The sequence below is a fragment of the Metarhizium brunneum genome, chromosome 1 (genome assembly GCF_013426205.1).
Source record: "Metarhizium brunneum chromosome 1, complete sequence".
NCBI classification, from domain to species: Eukaryota; Fungi; Ascomycota; class Sordariomycetes; order Hypocreales; family Clavicipitaceae; genus Metarhizium; species Metarhizium brunneum.
In genome coordinates this window covers 8,638,219-8,656,448 of record NC_089422.1, presented here as the reverse complement: position 1 = coordinate 8,656,448, position 18,230 = coordinate 8,638,219, and the positions used below count along the sequence as shown (strand labels likewise).

General features: G+C 49.6%; 7 protein-coding genes across 7 annotated transcripts; 2 read left to right on the top strand and 5 right to left on the bottom strand.

Moving 5' to 3' along the window:
* Nucleotides 1-807: 807 nt before the first annotated feature.
* Nucleotides 808-1,017, bottom strand: G6M90_00g026460 (uncharacterized protein; the record flags this gene model as incomplete). The annotated part of the gene is made up of 1 exon (XM_066129967.1): nucleotides 808-1,017. The coding sequence occupies one exon, from the start codon at nucleotides 1,015-1,017 to the stop codon at nucleotides 808-810; it is 210 nt and encodes a 69-aa protein (XP_065986041.1).
* A 657-nt stretch (nucleotides 1,018-1,674) lies between these two features.
* G6M90_00g026450 (uncharacterized protein) lies at nucleotides 1,675-1,992 on the bottom strand (the record flags this gene model as incomplete). The annotated part of the gene is made up of 1 exon (XM_014692454.1): nucleotides 1,675-1,992. The coding sequence occupies one exon, from the start codon at nucleotides 1,990-1,992 to the stop codon at nucleotides 1,675-1,677; it is 318 nt and encodes a 105-aa protein (XP_014547940.1).
* A 3,357-nt stretch (nucleotides 1,993-5,349) lies between these two features.
* asaE_0 (MFS transporter asaE) lies at nucleotides 5,350-6,719 on the bottom strand (the record flags this gene model as incomplete). Its single annotated transcript, XM_014692455.1, has 2 exons — nucleotides 5,350-6,113; nucleotides 6,164-6,719. 2 exons carry the CDS (start codon nucleotides 6,717-6,719, stop codon nucleotides 5,350-5,352), a joined length of 1,320 nt encoding a protein of 439 aa, XP_014547941.1.
* A 206-nt stretch (nucleotides 6,720-6,925) lies between these two features.
* On the bottom strand, nucleotides 6,926-9,467 carry PAL1_0 (Phenylalanine ammonia-lyase; the record flags this gene model as incomplete). The annotated part of the gene is made up of 2 exons (XM_066129966.1): nucleotides 6,926-9,281; nucleotides 9,334-9,467. The coding sequence occupies 2 exons, from the start codon at nucleotides 9,465-9,467 to the stop codon at nucleotides 6,926-6,928; spliced, it is 2,490 nt and encodes an 829-aa protein (XP_065985996.1).
* A 1,835-nt stretch (nucleotides 9,468-11,302) lies between these two features.
* On the top strand, nucleotides 11,303-13,081 carry G6M90_00g026420 (uncharacterized protein; the record flags this gene model as incomplete). Its single annotated transcript, XM_014692457.2, has 7 exons — nucleotides 11,303-11,609; nucleotides 11,661-11,915; nucleotides 11,965-12,596; nucleotides 12,646-12,763; nucleotides 12,821-12,871; nucleotides 12,924-12,949; nucleotides 13,004-13,081. 7 exons carry the CDS (start codon nucleotides 11,303-11,305, stop codon nucleotides 13,079-13,081), a joined length of 1,467 nt encoding a protein of 488 aa, XP_014547943.2.
* An 888-nt stretch (nucleotides 13,082-13,969) lies between these two features.
* Nucleotides 13,970-14,683, top strand: G6M90_00g026410 (uncharacterized protein; the record flags this gene model as incomplete). Its single annotated transcript, XM_066129965.1, has 1 exon — nucleotides 13,970-14,683. The coding sequence occupies one exon, from the start codon at nucleotides 13,970-13,972 to the stop codon at nucleotides 14,681-14,683; it is 714 nt and encodes a 237-aa protein (XP_065985879.1).
* Nucleotides 14,684-16,039: 1,356 nt separating this feature from the next.
* tcpN_1 (N-methyltransferase tcpN) lies at nucleotides 16,040-17,106 on the bottom strand (the record flags this gene model as incomplete). Its single annotated transcript, XM_014692458.1, has 5 exons — nucleotides 16,040-16,334; nucleotides 16,398-16,521; nucleotides 16,580-16,830; nucleotides 16,881-16,988; nucleotides 17,054-17,106. The coding sequence occupies 5 exons, from the start codon at nucleotides 17,104-17,106 to the stop codon at nucleotides 16,040-16,042; spliced, it is 831 nt and encodes a 276-aa protein (XP_014547944.1).
* Between the last annotated feature and the right edge of the window lie 1,124 nt (nucleotides 17,107-18,230).

The following is an 18,230-nucleotide window of genomic DNA, read 5'->3' as shown; positions in this document are numbered from 1 at the left end:
TCAATAAACAAGCCATGCTGAGCGCACGTAATAACGAGTGAACATGCACATCCGTCAAATATCCAGGCGAGTTCCAAGGTTAGCAAAAACTGGCACTGGGTAATAAAAGCACGCTCATCGCTCATCGCTTCTTCAATTGAGAGTGCATTGTCAATACATTACGCCACTTGATAGGATTCATGAGTACAACTATCAACCTGTTGCAGATGCACAGATCTTGAAACGTCTCTGCCTCATTCAAGTGCAGATGTCGTTACTCGCAGATTCGGCTTATTTGTCGTCGTCTTCCCGTTTTGCTTGGAATTCTCCCTTGGTATTCGCCCAGTAGCCTAGCGTCATTCCTTCAAGTGTTGAGGATGCCATCTCACGGTCCCCAAGCGGCGCTACCAATGACAAAAGGAAAAGAAATTACAGCGCAGTGTATTAAGTTGGGGGGGTATTTGCATGTTTGGTCTTTGAGGCAGTCAAATATCACAACAAAGGGGATTGTGGCTCGTGCTACTTCCACCTTTCGCCGCAGACGCATTCGAGTGGACCAGGTGCCCTCGAGCTCGGTTTATGGTCGCGTCACAAGAGGCGGATCCTCACAAGCTCCGTCACAGATATTTAGGATGGCATAGTGAGCGGTAGTTCTCAGCTGAGGAGATACATGGCGGCACGGCCCTCAAACCCGTCCCCGCTCTAGTTGCGCCATACGGCGTTTTTGCTTGGCTTGTTCGGTACGACGGTGCGGGCAATGTGGGCTGGTGAATGGTGTCAATATGCTAAATGCATAGCTGTAGATTTGGGAGGGCTACCGACATGTAATTATTCTTGCTTCTTGGGGGCGGTGGAAGACGGCTGGGCTGCAGCGGCCATTGCCGCAGCAGAAGCAGCTCGGAGCTCTTTGTAAGCGGCCCTGTACTCGTGGGCTATCTCCCTCTTCCTAGCGTTCGGAATGGTCCAATCGCCCTTCGCAGCCTGACGGATGGCTGTAATCTCGTCGTATTTTTTCTGGTAGTCCGCTACACTCAGCATGGTGGCGGATCGATGACCAAAGTGATGAGAAGTGATGACTGTTTTCGAAAGGATCAACGTGTGGGGTTAAGTGGTTAAGTGGCTGGAGGACGGGAAGAGACGTTGGGGGATCTCTCTTTTAACGTCATGTAGATTGACTGGACTACACTGTCACGTGCGGGCATCATGCCAACCACAGAAGCACAAGTGGCCAACAAAACACGGAACAGTGAACTACTATTATTCCGAATTTTTGATGGAAAAGAAGTGTTGCGATGAAACTTGCTTCTCTTTAATTCTGGCTGACAGCTCTCCCATATACACCTAGTGACGAGTAATTATCACACAACACATTGGACAATTGGGCAACGATCAGAAATCGCCCGTGAACCGGGCAACAAGACTATTAATTTCCTGCTTGAATAAGAGTATCGGTACGGAAATTGAATACTGCCGTCATCTTGAAAGTAATTCTGCCCCCAACATGCGTGCCGCAATTGTTGAAAAAGAGGCAGCAACAGGAACACCAAACTCTCCGCCGATCAAAACCAAAGTGTTCTCCTCTGCTTGATTCTGGTTTTCATTTAACTTCCACTGGCCCTTCAAGCTACTCGCGTCTCCAGAAGCCGGCGCATTACGTGTCAGCGACGAGCTTTCTTCAACCGTTACCCTCATGCCTTAGGAGCCCTCCCAAACGCCGTTGCCGTTGACGGAAGCAGCTGGTACAATGCCAGGTTGGTTCAGGTCACCGTCGATAATGGGGCCGTTATTAAAAGTGAGTTTGAATGTAGTGGTGCCTATCTGGCCGCTGAAAGTACGGGTTGACGTGAGCTCGTCTAGGTCATTGTATGCGAGCTTGGTATTATTTGTGGTGAAGGCCGGGAGGGATGGGCTGACTGTCGCGGGGAAGTTGTATGCGCGCCCATCAATTGTGAAGCTGGCAGTGAGCCTATTGCCACTCTCTCGGATGAGTGATCCGTAGGCAGTCTGACTCATGGTGGGCCGAGGGTGAAGATTAAACCCTTTGTTGGTGATGATATTTGCGTACGTTGAATGTTTCTTGTTGGATGACTGATACTGTGAAAGAGAGGGCGAGTTGAGCTCTCGAGTGGGAGACGGATGCCTTTTATGCTTGAGACTCTGTCTGTTTAAAGCATTGATCCTACGCGCAACCCTTTACAGAGTCCAAGAGGCATTTCGTCCACAGCACACTTTATTGACCAGTCAGTGTTATGGTCATCAAGCGACATACTGTGCATCTCGACATGTCAGGAAATACGTCATTCTCACATGAGAGCTAAGCCGCATATCCAAAAGCTTACTTCGTATAAGTACATGCTTGTCCATTGGAGCCCAGGGTGGCAGACATGCCAATCCCTCGCTCGAACCATCTCGTCTCGCGCCAATTCAAAGCATCCGAATGATAGCATTTACAACATATCACATGCAGCTAGTAAATGCGGTCACTGTCGCCGGATTGTGGCTAGCTGCGCAGCCTCGTCTTTGCATACATATGTACGGCTAAGACCCCCGGCTTCATCCCGCGAGTATGCCGTCTGGTGTAATGAGACAGTCCCCGCAATAAGGGATGTACTACACCGGCATTTATGCGGGGATTGAATATGATGAATATCAAGGATCTTTGCAATTCCATGACATGAAGCACATACATCAATTGACATATTATGCAGTTATGGTGATACGCTTCTACAGACCACTAAACACGCATCCGTCACTTTTCAATCATGTATCCCGCACGAGGTACCTTCACATATAGTTTTTGCTACAAAAGTACCAAGAAAAGTTTAACCTTGTCGTTAGTACATAACGCAACTATAAACCGCCGGCACAGTAATATTAATAGCTGGCTTTAAATAATAGTATATCTTAAAAACACACTTTTCACCGTAAATCACATGTCAAGGCAAGCATTAATAAGGCCATAAAATTAAATAGACGTAAGCCACACTGAATTTATACAGGAAGAGCGTCCATTTAGCTAACGCGCGACGCATGATCAACAAATGAGGGATGCGTGTTTAGTGCTCCCGCTTCTACGTAACGTGACAATCTTCTCTTCTCTCCGCCTAGCTGTCTCGTCTCTGAGACTCTGCATGGGGGTTTCAAGGTGGTGCCAGCAGGAATGGTGTCATCATGTTTTAACCAGTTGCCGGCCCGTATATATGATCTGTCAATACGTGTGTGTCAGCCAACACCGCCTCTATTAATTGAAGACGCATACGCCACGTGTGATTTCCGCCCAACGACTTTCGGATCTGCGCCCAATATACCTGCCGTCGAACCGTGGCCATGTCGTCTTGGATACCTCATGATTTGCATAGAGGAATAGAGTCCGGATAATTGATAGATGTCAATATTTACAGACTGCCGTTGCTGTACGGAGTAACAAGGGCTCATATAGAGGGCTTGAAGCAAATCGCTAGATTCAATAATACCATCGTAGGGTCCCAAAGGTCCTTGGTTCTCCAAGAGGAAGCAAGGGACTAGTAACCACTATATATACATGAAAGAAACGCTCGTGCCTAGGGCCTATGCCCAGCCACGTGTTCTAGTTGTGTAACCAAGTCCCCGATCGGGGGGGCTCTCTGTTGGCCTCGCGATCTTGCTGGGCTTTCTCCGTGCAACAGTTGCCCACGCATAGTCGAGCTTTGTGACACGGCAACCATCGTGGACGGGCCGTACCAGTGTCGGGTATTGAGACGAGGCGGAATGTGACGCTGTCATGTCTGCAAAAGGCCGTCATCGCCAGCCACGCAAGACTACCGAGTGTTACTCCGTACTTGGCGAATTTCATCAGGATGGTAGAATCTAGACTGACTGGTCTCAATAGACGTGCGCAATAAATGACCCATCATACATTCCAAGTGAGTCTTTGGAACTTGCATGAAAACGGGGTCATGAAGCTGATGCTGATAATATTGCCAGAGACAAAAGTTGCCGTCATAAATGTCGGCAAGAATATGGTGGCAGCAGCCCGAAGGCTCCTCCAAGTGTGTCCTATCCACCATGTAGTTGGCTATGGGCTGATTGTGTGACAATGTCGTGGCGCTGGGGTAATGTCTTTGGAGGGTTGCAAGTACCCGCTGGTGGCTTGTGACGGGCGGTGATGGTGTGGTTTTTTAGTCATCAATGGATGCAACGAGACATGCAGTGTAGTATATCTGCATACATATTTCTTTGTTTGAGACTACTACTACATTGCACGATGCAGCCAGTCAAACTGCGTACGTCATGGCAATCTGGCTCACTTGGTACGACGGAGATGAATGTTCAAACTCAGCCCGAGAGTGGTGCTCTCTTGCCTCTCTGCTTCGCCTATGTCAAAAACCGTATATACAGGCCTATCAAACGTCAATCCCGGCCGTATCACGTCGGTGGATTAGCCATCTTCAAAGTAAGGCGTCTATTGAGCCTGAGCCTCGTCTTCCGCTCACACAAGCACCGTCTCATTGTTTTGCTCCTCTGAACCGTCGAGTTGGCATGTTTTAATACAACGCAATTCATCTCTTATGAAGCAGAGATTGCTGATTGGATCCTGCTGCCGTGTTACTCCGTGTCAGCATGGGCATCATGAGTACCAGACGTAATCGGCCCGAAAAGCTTCCGCCGCAGCCTAGAATCGGGGATACAAGTCTTGAAGCGACCAACAGCTGTCTCTACGTAGCTTTGAAAGGGGAACGTTGTACAAGTATAATAGGGGCCAGGAATACCTCAACCGGAAAGAGGGGCAGTTATGAGTTACGTCTTTCCTTTGAAGCTTAGAAATCAAAAACCAAGGCCCCAGCTTACTCGTGCTACTCGACTCTCCAGAGCCAATCATATGTACATCCTTCGCAGTTGTGTACATGCTGCTTGATTACACAAGACCATTCCGCGCCCCGGGCGCTGTTGGTAGGTGCTGAATTCATTTAATGATTCCAAATGGTAGTACACTCCGGGTTACACTACAGTCCAGCACAGCCTTGAACAAGTCAGCACTTCCGACACGTGTAGGCCAAGTCCGGCAGGGGTGGTTCTATACTCTTGATGTACGGACACTGTTACAGTCCAAGCGAGTATATTGACAGCTAGCTAGGCGATTACTACGAGAATCTAAACGCTAAACAAGAAAGAGAAAACAGGACAAGATGTGTATCCACCAAGTAGCGGACGCAGCGGCGTGGACCGTTTTTAGTCAACTTTTACTTTCAACTAAATCTATGCTTATAGGGCGCTACCGTAAAAGACTCGGACTCGATGCAAGCAGCCTGATTAACCGTGAAAAGATCGCTACGGAAATGCTAAAACATAAGGCAGTATGACAGCCGACGGGTAAACATTCCGTCCCCTGGTTCAGGCTTTCACAAAGAGCTTGAAGCCCACCTTCATAGTACGCACAGTCGTGAGAATGGCGGTGGAAGCAAAGAACATGACTCCACACCAAACGATCAGACCAGTCCAGTTCCTATTATCGCTGTCCCCGAGAATAGCACCCGCTACAGGGCTGCCGATGAGTGCGCCGAGCCCAATAATGGCAAAACTCATTCCCAATCGTGTTGCCCAGACACTCTTATCGGGCGATAGGCTCGTCACTATCGGGATAGGAAGAGCGACGTAAGGGGCCGAGACGAAACCGTAGACGACGGTGAATGCAACGACGCCACCTGTGGTCTTGATGCCCAAGAGAGCAAAAGCCAAGGCACCAGAAATGACTCCGAATATAATCTGCACATTCATGAGTCCATAGCGCCCGGCCATCCAGCTGGGGATGAGACGGCCGAAAAAGGATCCGGCGTTGAGGATGGCGAGGAGGTACTTGGCAAGACTCTGGTCGGTACCGGCCACTTCGGTGGCGTAGAGGGAAATATAGTAATAGAAGACATAGAGTCCCAGGAAATTGACAAAGAAGCTCAGACAAGCAACAAGGTAGAGCTTGTCCTTGAACTGTCTGAGCTCAATGACTTTTCTCTTTGGCGGATTCTTTCCAACCCGTACTCGCATCACGGCAGCGGCGAAGAGCATGGTACCGAGGACCATGAAGCCCATGATGCGTACCGTCCACGGAAATCCAATCTGTTCTGTAAGGCGTTGAAGCATTATGGGGTATATGACAGCACCTGAAGAAGACTTAGGTGCGTGTTCCTTTCCCAGAGGACCATCAACTTACCAATACTTGATCCGCTGACCGCGATTCCAATTGCGAGAGGAGTGCGAGTAGAAAACCACTGCGACACGACTGACGAAGCCGGCAAGAAGATGAGGCCAAAGCCAATGCCAGTCGCAATGGTCTGGGCCAAAAAGAACTGGTAGTAGGAATGGCACAAGCTGACCATCATTAAGCCAAAGACGGTGACTACTGTCCCAGTGCCGAGCAAGAGGTGGAGGTGTCCCGTATCCAGAAGCGGACCGGTGAAGATGCAGACGAGGTAGCACACGAGGAACTGGGCCGAGCCAATCCATGCGATTGTCGAAGCAGACTCATTCCTGAGAAGATGCGTCTCGTAGATGCTTTGAAACTGGCCATACGCGTTGAGCAAGCCAAGGACGTTGAACATGATGGTCCAGGCGCCAGCAACCTGTAGCCAGGCCATAAAACCCCCGTTTGGCGGTGTAGGGGGCTGTGAATCATGTTGTTGCTTCTCTGGAGGCGAGGCCTGTAGCGCGTTGCTGTCTTGACGGAGCGTCAAAGGTTCGGAATCGTGCTGTTGTTCCTTGAAATCCATTTTGCAGGACTTTGCTGGTGAGGAGAGGAGAGGAGAGTTGAGGTTGGGCGAAATGACAAAGGGAGCTCAGATCAATTCATACATGTAGGTAAGCTGCGCCTACCTAGGTAGGTAAGCGGCACCTTCCGTACATGTATGCACTCCAGGACAAGGAACATCATTGATTGAATGATGTCTGGTCAGCAGCATGGCGCATATTACCAATCTCACCCCCAGTGTGGTGACAGCTGTCCTTGCCGTCGGGTACTTTCAACATGTAAAGTCAAGTAGACCATGTCCTCTTTGAGCTTCTGGTTGGTCCCTGCATCCGTCTCCAATAGATACAAAGTATCGTCCACGACGGTGGCACTTGAGCTGATATTTTGGGCTTGAGTAGCATCATTCTTCTCGTCACCACTGAGCGATCCAGGGCTGTTGCCGCCCCAGCCGGTCAATTCCCCAGCCTTGTTCAAGGCGTAGGAGAATTGCATCTCGTCGTCTTTGTTGGCGGCACTGCTGTATTCATGTACGTCGGATATACAAAGTGCGACGTGGTGGTAGAGTTGGCCGGTTCGCATGCTCTCGTATACTTTGGCAATCATTCCGCCCATGGTCACACCTCTGTTGGAGTCACCGTCAGGCTCGCCCCAAGTAAAGTCGCCTCCCTCCTCCCTTGGGGTCGAGATGAATTTGTTACTCATGAATGGCACCCCAAGTTGGTGGCGGACAAACTTGTACATGCGGCTAGATGCACTTCCAATATAGGGAGTGGCTTCTGGGTTGGCATAGTATGCCTCTCGATTCATCTTGAAATGATCAAGGGCGACGGCACAGCATTTCTCTGTCCATGCCTGCAGAGCCCGCACCGCTTCTGCCGTGGTCCTTATGTGTTTGAGGACGAGTGGCTGCAGGGATTCGAACGTCATGGCAAACCGTCTTGGCGAGTCAAAGTGCGTGTACGTGTCGAGCGCCTTTTGAAAGGCTGCCCAGGTGGCGGGCAAGAAGACGTCGCCAGTCTCGGGCGTCAGCAGGTACCCCGACAAGGCCTCGCTGGTCATATCCTTGAAGATCGGGGCCATGGTCTCCAAGTACTTGCAGGACATTGCGCGAAGATCCAAGGCCTGACAGCAGGCAACGAGGTGGGCGGCGGATAGCTGTGAAAGCGTCTGGACGGCCTCCAAGGTATATCGGCCGGAGATGAGGGCTAGAGAGTTGATGGATTGGTTGCTCATTTCTGCCGTCTGAACATGGCTGCCCACCGGATTTGCCAAAAACCCAAGTTCGGCCTGAAGGGCAGCGATCATGATATCGGTACCTTTCCATATAAAGGATTCACTCGGTTCCTCGGCGACGAGATTTGGTGCAAGTCCACGATTGGTGGCAGGGTTAATGAGTTCTGTGCACTGGGAGAAGAGCATGCGACCGATGGTCTGAAGGGACTGGCGCGTCTTCTCCATGGCACTGGTGACGGCACGAGCCTGAAAATTCCCTCCGTGCAGCATCTTGCCGTCCCGGGCCGGGTCAATAAGAGGATTGTCCGTCACCGAGTTCATCTCAATGCCGATTTGCTGGTGAGCCAAGTGCAAATCCTCCAAGACAGGCCCAATCCATTGTGATGCCGTTCGAACCGAGTACCGGTCTTGGCGTAGCTCTCCCTCCTCCGTGTCGCTGTGCTGGACAAGCGACGACTTTGAGAGAAAAGCGTGGATATTCCGGGCCGTTTCAACCTGGCCGGGATGGGGCCGCACCTCTCCAAAGAAGGAGTCAAAACTCTCATCAGTGCCGAGCAGGGCCTCGACACTCATGGCAGTCAAAATCTGTGAAAGAGTGGCTTGTCCCATGGCGTCGTGCAGCGCCAGCGATGCGACTGCGCAAGAGACGGCAGTGCCGTTGACGAGCGCAAGACCTTCCTTGGCGCCCAGAGAGACAGGTTTGATGTCCTTCTCTGCAAGTGCCACGTCGGCCCTCTTGAGGCAACGCTCGCCCTTGGTATTGCGTGTCCAAACATTCAAGCCGGGCTTTCCCTCGACCACACCGGCAATGTAGGACAGAGGGCTGAGATCCCCAGATGCCGATATGCTTCCCTTGACGGGCACTAGCGGCGTGATGCCCTCTTCGAGCATCTGGTGCAAAGTGCGAATGGTCGTCTCTTTTATGCCTGAGAAGCCAGAAGCGAGAGAATTGAGCCTGATCAACATGGCGGCTCGGACCCAAGATTCCGGCATCGAGGTTGAGGCCAGCGGGTTATCAAGAGGGAGTGCTGACTGGCTGATGATGTCGTTTAAATCTGTGTCATGCCGCGACTCGGGAGCCGTGACTGCTCGTTCTTCTGCGATAACGCCGTATTGAAGCATGCGTAAAAGGTTTGACTGAAGTTGCTCGACTTGATTTGTCCGTGTGTTGGCGCTGCCACCGAAACCAGTGTTGACACCTGGGATAATGGTAAGGTTCAAAGTCCGAGTCTGAGAAAGACGCGTCTCACCATATACGACCTCTCCTTTGTCAATACTCGCTTGGACCATTTCGGCGCTCTTGGCGACAGCCTCAATGCTGCCATCAGACAAATGTGACGATATTCCATATCTGGGCTTGAGTCAATATATTGGCGTCAATACTCGGAGCAAGACTGCCGTACCTGGCAATGGCGATTACCGTGGCCAAGTCAAGGCTCTTTCCGTCAATTGCTTGATTGGCAGAATGCCCTTTGAGCTTTGCAGCAATAGCGTCCCTATGGGACAGGTATATATCGTTTATCGCTCCCAATGACATCTTCTTAGGGTTAGGGTTAACGAATGAACAAAACGTGGTTAGATAAAACAGAGAAGAATGGCTTCAAGATAATTGACGAGTTAAATGGGAATTCCTCGTAAAAGGAGGAAATGTGTCGGGATGACAGACAAAATAAGAGATTTAACGTGTAATATTATTATCCATAGAGAGAAATAATCTAGAACCGCAGGCTCAACAACGTATAAGGCTGTACATGTTGTGTCGAATCATTTTTACTACCTGTATTAAGCCGACCCGGGGAAAAGAGCCTCAAAAGACGGCTTTAACCGTTTAGTCGAAAAATCAGCCACCCTAATCGATAGCGTAATAGTCCGACCGGTCGGACCATGGTCTCGAGAAATCCTCAGACCAGACCATTCCGATCACTGCCACCAGCAGCCAGACTTTGAAAATCTTGTCCATCAGGCAGAATCAGATGGTCAATCATTCCAGAGAGTTGACCGCTTGGCGTCCTAGTATACGGAGTAATGTATTTTGGTATGATGTATTTCTTTCCGACGGCGTAAAATGAAGCCGAAGCATATCGCAGTTGTATAAAACCCTACATCCTCGAACACGAGATGGTCGTCAGAACAATAGCCACCAGCCCCGGGCGGGAACGTCCACATTTTCAGCCTCCAGGCACACGTCGGCAAAGCTTTGCCGCAAAGTGCTGTTCCATTCTTACCCGTGCCGCTTCCAAGAATCTCGGTAGGAGCTTGTATAACGAGTGCTGAGTCTGCAGGTGAGATCCTGTACGACAAACGCCACGCAACCAGCAACGCTTAAGGGAAAACAGGCACCTATCCTGGCCCTCCCTAGCCAAGGCTTTCCTACAGCGAGGTACTTATTCGGATAATGCCAATCTTGGAGTTGGCCGGAATACTTGCTACGAAAAACCACCGAAATTCAAGGCTACTGCCGTGATTACGGGATATTTGAATTTGGTCCGATAGGCACATGGATTGTCGGCCTCTTTCCGGAGTATCTTTACAACGCACAATCAACAAGTTGACCAATATGAGTTGTAAACGCTGTTGGGCTTTAATACGGCGTACCTGAAGCCCCTCAACGGCATCTACAAGTCCAAAATATTGGGAAACATGGCCTGAGACGACAAGGTAGGCGTCCATGCACGTCTAGTCTGGCAGCTAAGATGCTCTATGGCGGGGCGCTGATGACGGGGAAAGGGCCCATGACGAGAAGATCAGCGTTTGGTCTGCAGGTAGGCTCAGGAGATTGGACCATGTGTGGTTATACCGAGGGGCGTACGGCTAGCATCTGTGCGTGTCACGTCGGCGTCTGCTTCCTCCCTACTCCATGCCGTTCTTCTGCGTAGGATTAAGCAGGCAGAATGCGCCAAGTGTTACGCAGGTGGGAGCCCAACAAACGAGGCCAACATGATGTTGCACAAGGAGATGACGAGGGCGGCTTTATTTCTTTGATAGAGTTCCTTTGGCCCCTCTAGTTCCTCAGGAGTAAAGGACCTGTAACATGCTACGAGGTTATTATTGAATTGAGTCTTTTGCTCCAAGCCCTTGATCACAAGCCCTTGTCACCATGGGGATCGACATACTTGAAGTCTCGTCGGCCAATAGTACCGGTTTCATGACCTCTTCAAACTACAGCCGCAACACGCCACCAACTACATGCATGCTGAAAGTGGCTTCGGCGGCAGCATTGAGCTTACACATCCCTGTGCAGCCCCCAATCTATGACATATGTGGTGCCCAGGGACATTATTTATTACTTCTCGGATATATTACCTACATTATTCCCTTTGTCAACACTTCTCATCAACGGTGTTGGCTTTGTCGATTCAAGCATCAGTAGTCATGGCCATGGGAGAGAAGCTGATCTCTACCGTGCTCCGTGCCGACAGGCAAGATATACTTCGATATGCTCCGTTTGTAGGGATTGCCCTTTTGTCAATTCTAGTGATTAATTATTTTCGAAATCCTCTGAGGAGTGTCCCTGGTCCATTTTGGGCCAGGTTTTCGAACCTATGGCTCGTCTATCATACTCGCCAGGGGAGAATGCACCGTAAGATGATTGAGCTGCACGGCAAGTATGGACCGCTGGTTCGACTCGGACCGCACGAAATCAGCACTGCCGACATAGATTCTCTCAGAACCATCTATGGTTCGTAACTCGATTCTACTTGCGGAGTTCGTGACACTAACAATCCAAAAGGGCCAGGCAACGATTTCCGTAAAAGTGACTGGTACATGCCATGGCAAGGCAACCGCAAGTGGGACTTATTTGCGGAACGCAACGAGAGCATTCATCGAGCACAACGGCGATTAGTTAGCCACATCTATTCACTATCCAATATGAAGAAATTGGAGCCCTATGTCGACAGCGCCATCGTATTCTTGCTCAAAAAACTGGCTTCCATGCAAGGCCAAGAGATTGATGTGGGCAGATGGACTAGGCTGTTTGCCTACGGTCAGTAAATCCGCTGGCATTGTGAGACAAACAAGTCTAATTTCTACAGATGTCATTGGTGAAGTCACGTTTTCTAATCGTTTCGGATTTATGGACAAGGGCATAGACGATGGCGCCTTCACCATGATCGACAACATCCTGCAGTGCGCGAATTGGGTAGGACACATCCCCTGGTTCTACTACCTCAGCATATGGCTTGCTCCTATAATCGGCAATCACCTCGCCATTACCCAACGCCAGGGCAAGCTTCTGCACATGTCCCAACAGAATATCAGGGAGCGCAAGAAACGAGGAACCGACCGCAACGACATGCTTGAACAGCTCTTTGAAGTTCAGCGGGAAAAGCCAGACAAATTGGACGACATTTGTGTTGCGTCGATGGCTGCCAGCAACATCTTTGCTGGAAGCGACTCAACATCCGTGTCCATCTCGGCCTTCCTCTACCACACCCTTCGAAACCCCGAGGTTAAGAAGAAACTGATGGACGAGATCGATGAACATGCAGCAAAGAACAACATTCCACGTGGTGCCGTCTTTGATCTGGAAATTATTAACAACATGCCATTCTTGCAAGCGTGCATGTATGAGGCTCTTCGCTGCCATCCAGCTGTGGGAGTCTCCCTCGGCCGAGTCGTGCCCCCATCTGGACTGCAAATTGGTGAACAATTCATACCTGGAGGAGTACGTCTAGCTCCTCTTGATGAGTATTATGCATACTAATACTGTGCAGTCTGGCATTAGCGCAAATGCCTGGGTTATCCATCAAAACGAGGACATATTTGGTCAAGACGCACACAACTTCCGTCCAGAGAGGTGGATGGAAGAGCCCGAGCGCGTTGCCACCATGAGTACGCAATTTTGATCTGTACGCTACCCCCCACTAGTATTTTCTAACGTCAAGACAGGGCGCAACTTCCTTAGTTTTGGTGCTGGATCTCGATACTGTATTGGACGAAGTAAGTACTGAAGCCTTAACATGCCACTAAATATGGCTGACACCTATTGTAGACGTGGGCTGGCTTGAGATGTCCAAGGCAAGTGGAAGCTGCCTTTTCCTCTCTGGGGCAAAACTAACAACATGTCAATAGCTTATGCCAACATTGTTCCACGATTACGAAGTTGAGTTCTGCGATCCGAGCAAAGACACGAGAGAAGTCGCATGGTAATTCGAATATACAGAACCTACCACTATTAAGTGCAAATGTGGCTGACTTGTTAAAGGGTTTTTATTAAAATAGAGGACCTCTTCGTGTACGTGAAACCGAGACCAGATAGTCTGCCAAACTAGGCTATCTGCGACTAGCACTAGGGTTTAGGCAGGCATTTGGAAGGTGATTACTACTTGACAGATCTGTACCCACCTGTGACAAGGGCTCGGAAAGAGGGCTTGCAGCAATTTAGCTCAATTCATCTAATAACAGTGTTTGGTATCAAAGGTCCTTGGTTTTCCTTAAGACCTTGAGGGACCGAAGACATCTATTTATACAAGAAGTCGGTGAGGGCCTTCTGCCCTAATCCCGTGACCGTAGCCCTGGTGCAACAGGGCGATTTCCGTGTAACACCACCAAGTAAGGGATTTCACGGTCATCAGGCTGTAAGAAGCAAAAGCAAGGGTACCAAGCTTACAGCAAGGCAGATTGCTAAGTTTCTATGGGAAGTACTATACATGGCCATGGCTCATTTGCTATAAAGTGGCAACGTGCGTATATAAAAAATCAATCCTGCGCCTTTACTCGTCGCTGGCTGCATGGTTGGGATTAATTCGACCACCCCCGTTGATATCACAAATACTCCCCACCCGAGGTACGGTATCCGTCAGACCCTGGGCGTTCGGGCCGCCGACCGCCAACCAACGGGACGGTGGGGTCAAGTGGGCCGGTGCCAAATCTGTCAATCTGGGGAGGGGCGTGGCACAGATAGGAACACGCTCCTCAACCTTGACTCTTGATTCTTGAGTGTGTCAGCTCGCCCGTGCTATTCCGGCAGTCGAATAGGCCGTGGAGCTCTGTGTGACTGTGCTCGCCGCGGGCATCTTCCTCACGGGGCTCGGCAAGATGGCCACTGGCCTCACAATCTTGCGCATCATTGGCAATACGTCACGGTGGCAGACTTGGGCCGTGTGCATCTTCATGTTCCTCACCGTCTCGGCGTGCATCATCGGCTTTGGCGTAAGCGTCTTTTGGTGCGGCAATCCCATCAACACATGGATGATTGAGGGTTGGGCTACCGCGAACTGCGTATTGCTAGGCGGCGCAAGTGGTTCCTCGTCATTACCCTGGGGCTCACAATCATCACGGGCGTTGCAACTTGCGAGGGGGACAGCACGTCGTAGTGCTCGAGTTCCCACGGAAACGCGCATGGAGAGAGTGGTATCTGTTTTGGAGAATTCGGCCAAAAGAAGACGGTTGAGCGAGGCGGAGAAGGGTATGTTGGGCCGATACAATGAGTGGATTGCGACCATCAATCAACGACCTCGTTGGAAATGGGAAGGAGGGCCTCGGAAACATGTCGATCTGCCTCAAACGGGTGCGGGGGCCTCGTGGAGGAAATACTATCAGGTGCGTGACCTGGTAACGAAGCACAGGATGCATCCGAAGGAGACTGCTGAAGCGATTGGCGACTCATACTGGGAACTTTTACGTGGACATGGGTATAATAGTATCAGGCTGGACGGTGCTAATCGACTTGTCATTGCAATCAATGACATGGGTCGCAGTGTTCAGGTCATCTCGATAGGCACTTATAACCGACTTAGAATTCAACATTAAAGCTACTTGAGACGGCAATTAGGTCCGGAAGCAAACATGTAGCAGACATGTTTTTCTGTTAATGCCACTACCTAAAACAGTTCAGGAAACAGAAGGAAACCAGGAATGCCCGCTTAGAAGTGAAGACTGGGAACATTGTGCAGGTGCTTCTTTTTCGTCGACTGTGACAAGGGCTAGGCTTGGAGCAATGACTCAATTCATCTAATAACAGTCTTTGGTATCAAAGGTCCTTGGTTTTTCACAAAGCCTCGTTGACTAAAGGGGTCTTTAAATACAAGAAGTCGGTGAGGGACTGTAGCCCTCGTGTAACCGGCCATTTCCGTGCGACATCGACAGATCCGGAAACTCATGTCAGGAGTAATCACAAGTGCTCTAGTCTTGTTCGCAATGGTAATATAAACAGCACATTTATTAAAGAACAATCGTTTCTAACAACCGTTTTTAATCGAAAAAGAAACGAGCTAGTGTTTAATTATAACCCTAAGAAACCAAGACTATATCCGCAGGTAGCCACACAGAACCCTTGGACGGGAAGTTAACCACCTTATAACTGCCATATGCAGCTACCGTGCCAGTTAAATTGAGAAGATACGAGCCAATGGAGTGGCCAACCTAGGAGTATTGCCCGAATTAGTTATTTGCCAGACTAATCGACGGGGAAGGGCTTGGTCTTGGAGGGGATTACCGGAATACCTTTTCCAAGGCAAGAAGGATTGTTACACGGAAAAGGCCCAACAGGTCGTGAAGCCCAACAAAGGGGCTTCGCCGATACAGGAATTATTAGTTATACAGCTAGAACACGTGCCTGGGTAAGGACCCTAGGCCTGGGCGTTTCTTTTATGTATATAAGACGATTACCCTCCCCTTTCTTTCTTGTAGTAACTTAAGACCTTAGAGACCCTTCGAGATTCTTATTGAATTGAGCCCTTTTTGCTCCAAGCCTTCTATGTTGAACCCTTGTCACAAGGATTGTGTACCAGGTTTCACACCGAGATCACACTTAGGCATACCGAACGAAACTCGACCACGATTACTGCTAGCACACGACCGCATGTCTGGCAAACCCAAGAGATCCAACAAACATTGGTATCCTATCGCAAAGATGTTAAGCAAGTGTCGGAGTTGCCGGCAAGCATTCATGAAGTTTCGCAGCTCATGATTATTAGGGGTTAAATAATAAGGCATTTAAGAATAACTTTAAGAGACATCAGTTTACATTTTATTTAAATCTAAAGTAGCATATCTTAACTCTCCATCTTTTAGTATTTATAATTCGCTTAATTAACTCCCAAGTAAGTAACAATCCCCTTCTGCTCATCTTCTTCAATACCGTAACACCTCACGGCCTAATCTTCATCACGCCTCAAGCGCAGTTCCAGCGGTCTTGCGAGCAAGGAGGCTCAGGGGAGTCCAATAATACGCCGCTCCATCTTTAAGTGCCTCCACCACCCTAAGCAAAATATCTTTGGTCTCCTTTTCAGGCGGCAAAGACTGGCACTGAGTCTTGTAAGCGGCGTCAAGTATCTCAACCCAACCGGCCAGTCCAGTCTTTATTATCAGAGGTACAAGTGATGGTGGAATCCGGCCCGTTTTAAAATCCACAACTTCGAGTCCGTGACCCTCGAGGGTATTGGGCAGCGCCTCGATCCATCTATGCCAAGCGAGTTAATATCGTGTCTGGTTGTAAAGAGCATTCCCAACAATTTAAGCTTACCCAAAATCAAATTCGAGCGACTTCAATACCAACTTTGCAGCTTGCAGAAATTTCTTAGCTTCATCGCCGTTTGTAAGAATTCTCCCGAGATTGGCTTCTTCCCATTGAATCCAGCCCCCCGGCTCTGCAGCCCCTATATCAGCATTGCTGTTGGGGCAAAATGGGCGATTAGAGAAACTTACTCAGTAGCGCTTTCGCATGGTTAATCAGTTTTTCTACATTGTTCCCGCGCACAATGCAGACCCAGAAGCGTAAATGCACTACGTCGTACTTTCCAACGAGCTCCGGGGGCACTTGGTCAAACGAGTCCATAATGGACAGCTTGACATTACTCGGCAGGTTTGATTCGTGGGGGAACTGGCCGTCGGATATGTCAAAGCCGTCGAGAACAACAGTAGAGGGAAGCTGAGATGCCAGATCCAACAGCCATATTCTGTGGTAATTAGTAACGAGGCGGCTTCTGTTTGAGTTTGGGACACAAACCCGGTTCCGGTGCCAATTTCGGCAATCTTCATACTGGGGACCACGGGTATCTGCGGATGCAGCGTGTATCCAGTATACATCCTGGCCAGGAGATGCTGGCAATCCAACCTGATGCGGCATTAACAAGACGACGTACTAATGCAACGGAGCGAGTGTGGGATGGGGATGCCTACCGGAGTGAGGCATCCAAATCTCGGGACAAGATGTAATTATCGCGGGCAGCCATGGCTGTACTGGTGGGTATTATGGCCGGATTAACGAATGCCTTGCTGTAAGTGCCTTGTGCTTTTGTTGAAAATTGCTACTACCTGCGGCAATTGCATTAGAACCAGTTGGTCGACGACAAGACCTCACTGTCCGTATAGAGCAAAGGGGGGACTTGCGGCAATAGAAAAGGAGTTGTAGGTAGATGAACCGGTTCGCGACATGAAATCTCCTGGTACACGGTTTTGTCCTTGGTATCCCAACATTAGTAATTCCTTGATGTCTGGTGGCACATGTGTAAACTTATACTGGGCCAGAGAGGACTTCTCGGCGGGTCCACGTCCCGGTGTTCATGCCTGAGCGCTCGCTCTCTCCGATATTGAGGTGACGGCACGGCCGCTGCACGGGCAGGTCAGGTTACATCGGGACCGTTTGAGTCCAACGTCCACAGAATACCCCAACCGACCTGCGCCACATGGACCGGCATAACCGAGGCAAAGCACGGGATTTTGTAAAGATATGGTATTCGGCCCAGTAGAACCGTTACTCCCTTCATATACCCTGATTGTGAGAAGAAATTATGCAATGGAGCATTCATCCGGAACGGGGCACACGTCCGAAAGATGCGGTCCGTTCTAAAGTGCGCGTGAGGAGTAGCCGCCGTGTTTAGTTTCAATCAGCCATCGGCTAGGTGGAAAACGATAAAGTATCTTAAGCATACAATATCAAGGCTGATTGGCAGGACAGCCAGTTCAGATCTGTGGGCTCAAGCGCCGATAGCCTTGCCTAGGCAGTTGTGAACTTTGATGCACGAGTACTTTGTAGCTGAAGCTGCGGATAAGATACGCCTCGCCTTAGAGAAAAGCGGCACGGGAACTCCGGTTGCATCTCCTGTTAAAAGGATCTGCGCCATGGCGGTTTGTCCAGACCTGTTTCGTAGATCAATAAAGTGCTTATTCAGAAACGGCTTTCCTTATTTTATCCCCGACAGCCCAATCCAATAATCTTTTTGCCAAATTTACATTTTACTTGCAATTTCCATTTTTGCTTGATTCGCGTCTGACAAGTCTGATTATCTCCTTCGACCGCCCCGTATTGGTTGCATTAATACCCTATGCAAAACCTATTCTTTTTGAGCCATGTGTG